Genomic DNA, 12,559 nt, shown 5'->3' with positions numbered 1-12,559 from the left:
CTCTTGGAGGACAGCTTAAATTGCAGTTTAGTTCTTTTATCTTTTTTTATATCATATTTTTTTGTTGTAGAATATAATATATATACATAAAAGTGATAACTTTCCAAGTGCAATTTAACACATAGTTAGAGAGCAGATTTCAAAGAATATTATAGGTTACAATTCCAGTTATTTCCTTATTATACATTATATATATATATATATATATATAAATTATATATACATATATATATATATAAATTATATATACATATATATAAATTATATATACATATATCTTTCAAAGTATTATTTAACAAATAGGTGTATAAGAAATTTCCAGTTATTATGAGTTATAGTACCATAGTTTCAGCTATTTCCTTATTGTGAAATATAACATACATACAAAAAGATATAGCTTTCAAATTACAATTTAATAAGTAGCTATAGAACAAGCTTCAAGGATGCTATGGGTTGCAGTTCCACCATTTCCCATTCTTTCCTTCTAACTATTCTGATACCCTAGCAACTAAGAAAAAGAAAATTATATAAAGATTCAGTATTCATAATCCGTTGTTAAATTCTATCTTGTCTGTTGCTATCCCTTCCTCTAGTTTAATCACTTTCCCAATCTTCAGGGATGTCTAGGCAGTGACCATCAGTTCTTTTATCTTTAGCTGGAGTTTGTTTCTCATATACATGGTTCTGGGGTCAACCATTACTTTAGGCAAGGTTTACACAAGGAATTTTGGGTTCTGTCTCCCTCTAGGTTTTTCCTTTCTGATATTCTCCCTTCATCACTTTCTAGTGGCTGTGATTTCCCTGAACTCTGTCAACTGGCTCTTTGGGCTAGCAAGACTGGAGTTTTCTATTAGAGTTTTAGCTACTTTGCATGGTAGTGGTCTGTACTCTGCCTTAGACAAAATACAGTTAAAAAAAAAGGAGTACTCACCCAGTGCCATTTCCTTCTAAGTTTTGACTCCCCTCCAGAATTGGCTAGATTTTGTTTGCTCTGCAGTGCCTTTGGGACATTGTGTGTGTGTGTTTTCTTAGGCTTTTTTTTTTGGTCCCTTGAGTCCATATTTCTTCCCTTTTTGGATAATAAAAAAGGGACTAAAGGCTTAGGAACTCACCCTCTGGCTGAGATTTAGACCTGTTCAAATAAGCTATGGCTACCACAAGAACATGCAGCCTGCTGGTGGTGAAGAAACTTACCAGAGGTTTAGGCCAGAGCTGCCTGTGGAATCGATTCACTGTTGCTGGAGGTTGTTGGTTGTCTGGAACTGGTTGCAGAAGCACCCTGCTGCTGGGGATGCATTTGCCTGGGGGTGTGGCAGAGCTTACTGCAGAAGTGACACTGGTGGTAAGACCATTTGCCTGGGAGTCTTTAAAGCTGTTCTGTAGAAGTGGCTTGATGGATGGGGAGGGTATGGCCAGAGCTGCGCAAAAGAGGGGCTGTTCATAATCTGAGACTATGACTTGAGCTAGTACGTGAGGTCTTCTAAAGTGGGTGTCACCCAGTCTTGGCTCTGTGCTGAGTAAAAAATTGCAGAGGGAATACAACCCTGAAGAGAAGTGCCTTCTTGCTGCTTTTGTCTTGCAGTCATTGCAACATCTTCTCTTTGCCAGGGCAGCTTCAAAGGAGAAATGTTGGCAGTGTCCAGCTCCAGGATCACAAAGGAGGACAAAGAAGGCAGATTTGGAACTGAGAGAAAAATGGAAAAATGTTATTATAATTTTGGCTTTTGAAAGTTAATGAAAATAAGTTAAAAATGAGAAAAGTGGCTTTTATAGTTATTCCCATTATTCTCTCAGATTTTGTTTGCCTGAAAAGTGATTTTCTTTTTTTTAATTTATCACTTTAAAATAATTTTAGATTCACATACATTTGTAAGAAATAATACAGAGAAATCCAATGAAGTCTTCACCCAGTGAAGACATTACCGATGGTAATGTACAATGGTAAATCTTGCGTGACGATGGAACAAGATCACTAGAAATTGCCATCAATGAAATCTACTGATCTTATTTAGAGTTCACCAATTTTATGTGCACTTATTTGTGTGTGTGTATTTAGTTCTGTGCAATTTTATCACAAGGGTAGATTTGTTGAATCACCACCATTGTCAAGATTGATAACACCTCCATTCCAGCAAGGATCGCTTGCACTACCCTTTTTATAACTTTATACATGTCCCTCGTCCCTGAGCCCTCAAATGCTGGCAACCACTACTGTGTTCTCCATTTCTATAATTTTGTCATTATAAGGATGCTATATAAATGGAATCATACACTATTAAGCCTTTAGGGATTGGCTTTTTTCATTCAGTACAATTCCCTTGGGATCCACCCAAGTTGTTGCATATATCAATAGTTGGTTCCTTTTAGTTGGTATGGATGCCCCACAGTTTGTTTGATCATTTACTTATTGAAAGACATTCTGATTATTTATCATTTTTGTCTATTATAAATAAATCGGCTGTGAATATTCACGTACAGACATATATCAGGGATATCGTGGGTTCAGTTCCAGACCACCTCAGTAAAGCAAATATCACAATAAAGCAATTCACGAATTTTTTGGTTTCCATGTGTATATAAAAGTTATGTTTACACTATACTGCTGTCTCTTAAGTGTGCAATAGCATTATGTCTAAAAACAATGTACATACCTTAATTAAAATGTGACACAGGCACAGAGTGAGCACATGCTGTTGGAAAAATGACACCAATAGACTTGCCGGATGCAGAATTGCCATAGACCTTCAATTTGTAAAAAATGCAGTATCTACAAAGCACAGTAAAATGAGATATGCCTGTATATACTTTTTTGTGAACATCAGACCATTTTCATCTCCCCAAAATAAATCCATTAGTACTCATTCTCCATACCCCACTTCCTCCAGCCTCTGGCAAACACTAATGTACATCTGTCTCTGTGAATTTGCCTATTCTGCACATTTCACTTAAATAGAATTATATATTATTTGGCCTTCTTTGTCTCCTTTTATGTAGCATAATATTTTCAGGGTTTACTCATAAAATAATATGTATCAATACTTCATTCCCTTTTTTTGTCTGAATCATATTCCATGACATGGATGTGCCACATTTTTTTTTCCATTCGTCAGGTGATAGACAGTTGGGCTGTTTCCACTTTTTGGCTATTATGAATAATGCGTCTGTGAACATTGGTATACAAGTTTTTATGTGAAAAGATATTTTCTATTCTTTTAGGTATATACCTAGGAGTGGAATTTATGGGTCATATGGTAATAATGTGAGGAACCAACAACAGTTTTCCACAGTGGCTGGACCGTTCTCCATTCTCACCAGCAACATAGGAGGGTTCCAATTTCTCCACATCCCTACCAACACTTTTATTGTCCATCCTTTTGTTTGTAGCCATCCCTGTGAGTGTGAAGAGGTATCTCATTATAGTTTTGATTTGAATCTTCCTAGTGATTAATGATGTTGAGCATCTTTTCATGTGTTTATTGGCCATTTGTATATCTTCTTTGGAGTAATGTCTGTTCAAACCCTCTACCCATTTTTAAAATTGGGTTATTTTTCTTTTAATTGTTGAGTTGTAAGAGTTCTTTATATATTCTGGATTCTAGACTCTTACAAGATATATGTTTTGCAGATATCTTCATCCATTTTGTGAGTTGTCTTTTTACTTTCTTGATAGGGTCCTTTGCAATATAAAAGTTTTTAATTTTGATGAAATTCAATTTATCTATTTTTTCTTTTGTTGATTGTGCTTTTGGTGTCATAACTAAGAAACCATTCCTAATCCAGTGTCACAAAGATTTACCCCCATATTTTCTTCTAAAGCTTTTGTAGTTTTAGCTTTTACATTGAAATCTTTCATTCATTTTTAATTAATTCTTGTATACAGTGTGATTTAGTTGTTTTTTTTACATGTGAATATCTAGTTGTCCCTACACCATTGGTTGAAAAGACCTTAAATTATCATGGCACTTTTGTTAAAAATCAATTGACCACAGACACATGGGTTTATTTCTGGACTCTCAATTCTGTTCCACTGATCTATGTATCTATCCTAATGTAACAGAGTCTTGATTATTGTAGCTTTGTAGTAGGTTTTGAAATCAGGAAGAATGAGATCTCCAACATTGTTCTTTTTCAAGATTGTTTTGGCTATTCTAGGTTCCTGTATTTCCATGTGAATTTTTGGATCAGCCTGTCAGTTTTGGCAAAAATGCAGCTGCAATTGTGATATGGATTGCATTGAATCTGTAGATCAATTTGTGGAGTCTTGCCATTTTAACAATATTATGTCTTCTGATCCATGAATGTGAGATGTCTTCCATTTATTTACGTCTTTAATCTCTTACAACAATGTTTTGTAATGATAAGTGTAAAACATTTTTTACTTTTTTATTTTATTTAATTCAATTTTATTGAGATTGTTAACATACCATACAATTATCCAAAGAACCAAAGTGCATAATCGGTTACCCATGGTACCGTCATACAGCTGTGCATCCATCACCACAATTATTTTTTTTTTTCAATTTTTAGAACATTTTCATTACTCCAGAAAAGAAACAAAGACAAAAAAAGAAAACTCAAATCCTCCCATACCCCTAACCGCCCTCCCCTCCATTATTGACTCATAGTATTGGTATAGTACATTTATTACTATTGATGAAAGAACGTTAAAGTACTAACTTTAGTACATAGTTTGCAATAGGTATACATTTTTCTCTATATATCCTTCTATTATTAACTTCTAGTTTTAGTGTCATACATTTGTTCTAGTTCATGAAAGAGATTTCTAATGTTTGTACAGTTAATCATGGAGATTGTCCACCACAAGTTTCACTGTTTCATACATTCCCGTCTTTTAACCTCCAACTTTGTTTCTGTTGACATATGTGACTCTAAGCTTCCCTTTCCACCACAATCACACACCATTCAGCACTGTTAGTTATTCTCACAATAACATGCAACCATCACCTCTGTCCATTTCCAAACACTTAAGTTCAATGTGGTTGAACATTCTACTCAGAAAAAGCAACCATTATTTAACCTTGTTCTATATCCTGGTAACTTATATTTCATGTCTTTGAGTTTACGTATTATAATTAGTTCGTGTCAGTGAGACCATGCAATATTTGTCCTTGTATGTCTGACTTATTTCACTTAATGTAGTGCCCTCAAGGTTTCTTCATCAATCTGTTTTTTTTTTAAAGACGGTTTTGTTCACCCACTATACTTTCTGTCCTAAGCAAACAATCAGTGGTTCCCTGTATAGTCATGTATTTATGTATTCACCACCATCACCACTATCTATATAAGGACATCTCCATTTCTTCCACAAAGAAGGAGGAAGTGTCAAAGAAGGTAGCAAGATAAAAGAAAAAGAAAAAGAAAGGGGAAAAAAAAACAACACAAAAACATGACAGCTAAAAAGCAACCAAAGGAAAGATAGAGTTAACCTAAAGTAGAATAAAAGAGTCAGACAACATCACCAATGCCAAGAGTCCCATACCCCTCCCTTATGTCCCATTCTTAAAGGCATTTAGCTTTGGTATATTGCCTTTGTTACATTAAAGGAAGCATAATACAATGTTTCTGTTAACTATAGTCCGTAGTCTGCATTGATTGTATTTTTTTCCCCATTACCACTCTATTTTTAACACCTTGCAAAGTTGAAATTCATTTGTTCTCCCTCATGTAAAAACATATTTGTACATTTTAGCACAATTGTTGAGCACTCTAGGTTTCAATGAGTTAATACACTACCAGTCTTTATCTTTCCTTTTTCCTTCTGGTGTCCCACATGCTCCTAACCTTCCTCTCTCAGCCACACTCACAGTCATCTTTGTTCAGTGTACTTACATTGCTGTGCTACCATCAACCAAAATTGTGTTCCAAGCCTCTCACTCCTGTCTTCTCCTATCTGTCTGTAGTTTTCCCTTTACTATTTCCTGTAGAGCAGGTATCTTGCTTACAAACTCTGTCATTGTCTGTTTGTCAGAGAATATTTTAAGCTCTCCCTCGTATCTGAAGGACAGTTTTGCTGGATATAGGACTCTTGGTTGGCAGTTTTTCTCTTTCAGTATCTTAAATATGTCACACCACTTCCTTCATGCCTCCATGGTTTCTACGGAGAAATCCACACATAGTCTTATCAAGCTTCTTTTGTATGTGATGGATCACTTTTCTCTTGCTGCTTTCAGGATTCTCTCTTTGTCTTTGATGTTTGATAATCTGATTATTAAGTGTCTTGGCATAGGTCTATTCATATCTATTGTGTTTGGAGTACGTTGTGTTTCTTGGATCTCTAATTTTATGTCTTTCATAAGAGATGGGAAATTTTCGTTGATTATTTCCTCTATTATTGCTTCTGTCCCTTTTCCCTTCTCTTCTCTTTCTAGGACCATGATGACATGTACATTCATGCATTTCATGTTGTCATTCAATTCCCTGAGATATTGCTCATATTTTTCCATTCTTTTCCCTATCTGTTCTTTTGTATGTAGGATTTCAGGTGTCTTGCTCTCCAGTTCCTGAGTGTTTTCCTCTGCCTCTTGAGATCTGTTGTTGTATGTCTCCACTGTGTTTTTCATCTCTTGTCTTGTGCCTTTCATTTTTGTAGATTCTGCCTGTTGTTTTTTCAGACTTTCCATTTCTACCTTATGTCTGCCCAGTGTTTTCTTTATACCCTTCATCTCTTTTGTTATATCTTCCCTGAACTCGATTTGGCTTTTGACTTGATTTAGCATATTTCTTTGAAAATCTTTAATAGATTGTTTCATTAAAGTGAAACAATATCTCAGCTGTATCTTGATTGAGGTGTAAGTTTGTTCCTTTGACTGGGCCATATCTTCATTTTTCCTAGTATAGATTGTAGTTTTCTGTTGTCTAGGCATCTGGTTTCCTTGGTTACTCCGGTCAGATTTTCCCAGACCAGCACAGGTTCAGGTCTCAGAATGGGGTTATATTCACAGTGTATGTTAGAAGAATGACAGGCTTTCCTGTGAAGTCTCCCGTCGCTGTGCATTCCTAACCTGTCCAGGAGGTGGTGTCTGTCAGCCTGTCACTCCCGACTGGTGTAAGGAGATGTATTTTGGCTTCAGTTTCTGTTTTGGCTGTTTCCCCCCAGGCTCTGGGGTCTGGGTCTGAAGGGAAACCTGGGCCCCACCTCCTTACTCTTAGGGAAGATATACCCCCTAGGGAGTTATCATTTGTAGTTGAATTTCCTCTCTGACTCTGCTATCTTCACTCCTGTCTGGGTCAGAGTACTGAGAACTGAAAATGGCTGAGGCTTTCTCCACTGAAAATGGCTGCGGCTCTCTCTTCTGAGCTCCTTAGGTTGAGAGAGAGAGAGAAAAAAGGACAGAGAGCCCCCTTTTAGAGGGGGCCAGGAGTCAGCCAGGAGTAATACCTGGTCTTCTGGGCTCCCCCTCCCAGGACCGATGAGTCTTCTGGTTCTTTAAGGTCAGTTGTCACTAAAAGCTTCTGTCTGCTTGTTGGGGGTTTGTGGTTTGTATTCAGTAGTCCATAGTTGTTCATTAAAACCCCAGTTGGAGCTCGGTTGAGCTATTTTTGCTTGCTGAGAGAGTGCTGCTCTCTACCACAATGTGGTTTTGCAGCTAAGCCTGCCATGAGGGGAGGGGCTTCCTGGCACAGTTCCGCAGTTTTTACTTACGGATTTTATGCTGTGATCTTAGGCATTCCTCCCACTCCAGGTTGGTTTAACATGTGTGGACAGACATGATTGTCCCCCAGCAGTTATTCCAAATTATTTACTAGTTGTACCTGGTTGTTCATTAGTTGTTCTAGGGGACTAACTAAATTTCACTCCTCTCTTTGCTGCCATCTTGCTGTCCCCTGCCCCCGCCCCCCCCCCACAGTGTAAAACTTTTGCACTTTTTTTTTGTTTATATCAAGGGTTTTGTTCTTTTAGATGCCATTCTAAATGAAATTATTTTCTTAATTTCCTTTCTGGATTGTTCATTGCTAGTGTGTAGGAATACAACTGCTTTTTGTATATTGATCTGGTATCTTGCAACTGTGCTGATATTGTTCATTAGCTCTAATAGTGTTTCTGTATCCCTTAGGATTTTCTAAATACATGATCATGACATCTGCAAATAGAGATAGTTTTACTTCTTACTGTCTATTCTAAATTTAATTATTTCTTTTTCTTGACTTATTACACTGGCTAGAGCCTCCAGTACAGTGTTGAATAGAAGTGGAGAGAGCAGACATACTTAGCTTGTTCCTGATCTCAGCGGGAAAACTTTTTGTCTTTTGCCAGCAAGCATCACATAAGTTGTAGTTTTTTCAAAGGTGTTGAGGAAGTTCCCTTCTATGCCTAGTTTGTTGAGTGTATTAACATGAAAGGGTTTTTGATTTTGTCAGATGCAGTGTGTGTGCATGTGTGTGTGTTGAGATGATCATGTGGTTTCTGTCCTTTATTCTCTTAATATAATGTACTACATTGATTGATATTAAATTAAACCAACCTTGCATTACTGGGGTAAATCCCATTCAGTCATGGTGTATAATCCTTTTTATGTGTTGCTGAATTTGGTTTGCTGGTATTTTGTTGAGAATCTCCATATTGGTCTGCGGTGTTTTGTTTTTTTTTTAAATTGTGATGTCTTTGTCTGGCTTTGGTAACGATAGTATTGGCCTCATAGAATGAGTTGGAAAGTTTCCCTCTTTGCCTTCTTTTTTGAGGAAGTGGTGAAGGATTAGTGTTAATTCTTCTTTAGATGTTTGGTAGAATCTACCAGTGAAGCCCACTGGTCATGGTGTTTTCTTTGTAGGGAGTTTTTTGATTGCTTAGTCAGCCCCTATCAACTAATCTATTTTCTTCCCTGTAGTTTTGACTTTTCTAGATGTCATAAAAGAATTGTGCAATATGTAGTCTTTGGGCAGAGATTCTTTTATTTAGTAAAATGCAATTAAGATTCATCTATGTTGTTCGACTCAATAGCTCATTCCTTCTTTTTGCTGGATGGTATTCCATTGTGTGGATATGCCACAGTTTGCTAATCCATTCTACTATTGAAGGACATCTTGTTTACTTCTAGACTTTAGGAATTATGAATAAAGCTGCTATAAACATTCACATATAGATTTTTTGTGTGTGGATAAAAGTTTTCAAATCATTTGGGTAAATATATAAGAATCTGATTCTGTGCTGTATGGTATTTTTATGTTCAACTTTATAAAGTCTGCAAAACCATCTTCCAAAGTGGCTGAACCATTTTGCCTTCCCACCAGCAATGAATAAGGGTTCCTCCATTCTTTGAGTTGACAAGCATGATAAAAATTAATTATTACTGAATCACTAAACATTTCAACTTAAAATTAAAAGTCCGAAGCCTGTATCTACAAATGAGTTATGATCACCATGATTATTAATTGTAACAACAGCAACAATAAAATTTATTAAACTCTTACTGTGAGCCAAATACTGTTCTAAGTGCTTCATAATGGTTAGGTATATTATTATTACATTTGTTAATTCACTTCATCCTTACAGCATCCCTATGTTATAGGTACTATCATAATCTGCGTTCATGTATTAGGAAACTGAGAGGTTAGGTAATTTTCCAGGTCACATGACTGTTGCAATGCATGCATTCTGGTTCCAGAGCCTGCTCTCAGATTCGCTACACCAGTGAAGATTCTCCTGTGATGCACATTAGAATAACCTGGGGGGTTAAAAAAAATACTGAAGTCCAGCTCCCTGCATCCAAAAAGGTATTGCACTTGGTATGGGGTGGTCTTGGACACCAATCTTTTTAAAGGCCCCTGGGTGATTCTAATGTGTAGGCAGGGTTGGGAACGCTCCATACTGCTTTCTGTTGCATCTTTTTTATAATGTAGCTAATTTCATGTGTTAAAATGTACTTTTTGATATCAATCATAATAGTGAGTACTTTTGTTCATATTTTGATCTGCACGATTTTATAGGTAGACCTTTAGTTGGGAGAATAGGCAAATATTTGGTTAGGAAAAAATTGTTTTTTAACCAGCAGTCTCTGTATTTTGGTATTTAAGCACTCTGGGTTTTATGTAACAATGGATGTGTGTATGTGCATGTGTCCATGCCTATTTACATTTAGTCTTTTGGCAGTTTTGAGAGTCACCTGATAAAATATTTAAGGATTCCTTCCTAATATTAATGTTTAAAAAGTATTGTTTTTAAAATGTGGAATCATTTCATGTACACAAAGCAAGGAATACAATATAGGATAGAATGGTGTACTTGCTTAAATTATGTTAGACTCAGCAGATTAATACCTGCTCCAAAATGGATTTAATTCAGCATAAAGTAATCTTTGTAAAATTATTAAATTTCTGTGTTTCTCATTCTTTGTTCACTGGCATCTTAACATTTGACAGTAGACTTAAAAATAACTGTAGAAGAAAATTTCAAAGTTATATTTTAAAATACTTTATCATAAAGATTGATTTATGAAGGATGATAGAAGTATAGATTTGAGGCTCAACTTTACCAAAATCTACTTCTCTTTTGTCAAAATTAATAAAATTGTTTTTCTTAAAGTACTGTATGATTTCCCATAGCCAATTTATTATTCTGCCTTGAATAGTTGGTTACTGACAATTGTATAGAGTCTCCACCAGAGTGTGCTAAAGATACTTTACTATGAAAAAGGTTGTTTACTTAGGCTTGCCTGGACTTGCCAGCCTGTGTCAACTTTCTTTTTTTAGAAAAGAATTTGATTTCTTCCTAAATTCCTTTTGTTGTGAAATAAATTCTGTACCTTGACAGTTGAGAATTTCTATAGATACAATAAGTGATGAATATTTAATCTCTCTATTCTTGGTTCTCCTAAGCATGCTGGCTGGAATGTCTTTGATCTGCTTATTTTGTGAAGTTATCTTTTAGAAACTAAAAGTTGCATCTCCTTTTACATAGCAGTTTTATCTTCCTTTACCCAATAGATGCATTTCTGAAAACATGAATATTTGAAATACAGAAATTAGTTGTTTTATGGAGTAAAAAAATGACTTTATCATTTGTCTATTACGCATGCTTTTATTTAAAAATAGCTACTAAACCAGTAAGTAGATTTAACATTTGCAATTGTAGCATAAAACATTATTCTCAAAGTGTTATCAGTTAGCTTTGATAACCATGTATTTTGTGTTAGTGCAGCAGAGTAGGGTGTGAAATAAAGAAATTTGGTCCCTTTATATTTGATGAATTTCTCAGCGAGCATTTTGTAAACATTATCTAGTAAGAGTGCTGAAGGTTAATAGCCGTGTTTTTTTCCTTTTCTTTTTTTTCCACCAGGTACCTTCATTCAAATAACATTGTTGTAGTTCCAGAAGGTAAGTTCTCTTCCAGTTTTCAGTTAGGAGACAGTAAAGTGTCAGCTTTGGTTTATAAGTAGAACAAATTGTCTTTTTAAACCTGTTTTTGGTTTGGGAATTATGGAATTTTGGTTATAAAGTGTCTTTAAATTACATTAGGTTCAAAGCTGTTTTTTTTTTGTTTTTTTTTTTTTTCTAATTTAGTAAGTTCTGTTAAGAACAACTAAATAAGTAGAAAGTCTAAAGTGGTTGTAATGGTTAACTACAGTATTATTAGATAAATTGTTGTTAGGTAAATAATAAAATAAGTTCTAAATTTAAGAGATTCAGTTAAGACTTATGGTTAGATAAAAATGACCTTCTGCATCATTTCATGAATTATTTATTCAAGCAGTTTTTATGAAGTCTTATGTTTTTATTTGTGCTCTTTTAAAAAGTTACTATATTTTATTCTTGAGGTAGAAATATTGTCACTTCCATAAAATTTAATCTACATTCTTACTGTCTTGTGAACAACTGAGACAGAGATTAAGCATTATATATTTTAACTTGGAATGTTTGCCTGAAAGGGTTGGCCTGACATCTGGGTGGAATTCATTTTGCCCTTGCCATTCTTTTCTCTTTGGAAGCTATCGGGTCCCTTGCAAAACTCCAGTGTCTGGATCTTAGTGACAACACCTTAGAAATTGTTTGCCCAGAAATTGGTCGTCTGAGAGCTTTACGTCATCTTCGACTAGCTAATAACCAACTACAATTCCTACCTCCAGGTAATCATAGTCTATAGCACATAATAGGTGTTTTTTTTTTTTTTTTTTTTTTTATTCCACATTTATTTTTGTTCATGTTGTTCACTGTGTACCCAGGCAGTGGTCCATGGGTATGTCTGTATTTGAATTGTCCATTTGTTTGAAGATGAAACTAAGGAGCGTGGCTGAATTGTACAAGTCTTTTTCCTGCCACAGACATAAGAAGGTGGCATTTATACTTCAAAGCTGCAGTTACTACAAATTGTGCATTGCAGTCAGGGCCCCTTAGAATCACCGCCCTGGTGAAATATTTGGACAAAAAGTCATTTCAGTTCTGAATTTCATATAAGAGAATTTAGGTGAACTTTGCAGAAGGTAATCATATTAGTATCCAAAGGGCAGATACATACATTGTCTTCTCTCATTCACCAATAGGGTAATTGATGTATATTAACTTTGATTTAATAAAAAAGCATGTTAGACGTTAGCAGAATTTAAGT

At 35.4% G+C, this 12,559-nt stretch overlaps 1 protein-coding gene across 5 annotated transcripts in view; it reads left to right on the top strand.

Moving 5' to 3' along the window:
- The window catches only part of LRRC28 (leucine rich repeat containing 28), a 190,259-nt gene that overhangs the window by 25,887 nt on the left and 151,813 nt on the right, over nucleotides 1-12,559 (top strand). For all 5 annotated transcript variants that reach the window (XM_037832926.1, XM_037832925.1, XM_037832922.1 and 2 more), the window contains exons 4-5: nucleotides 11,294-11,331; nucleotides 11,943-12,080. In XM_037832926.1, the coding sequence (XP_037688854.1) occupies nucleotides 11,294-11,331; nucleotides 11,943-12,080 (176 nt within the window). The remainder of the gene's footprint in view (nucleotides 1-11,293; nucleotides 11,332-11,942; nucleotides 12,081-12,559) is intronic.

This window comes from Choloepus didactylus, chromosome 4 (genome assembly GCF_015220235.1).
Source record: "Choloepus didactylus isolate mChoDid1 chromosome 4, mChoDid1.pri, whole genome shotgun sequence".
Lineage (NCBI taxonomy): Eukaryota > Metazoa > Chordata > Mammalia > Pilosa > Megalonychidae > Choloepus > Choloepus didactylus.
The sequence above is the reverse complement of the archived record's forward strand: the minus strand, read 5'-3'. Positions and strand labels throughout refer to the sequence as shown.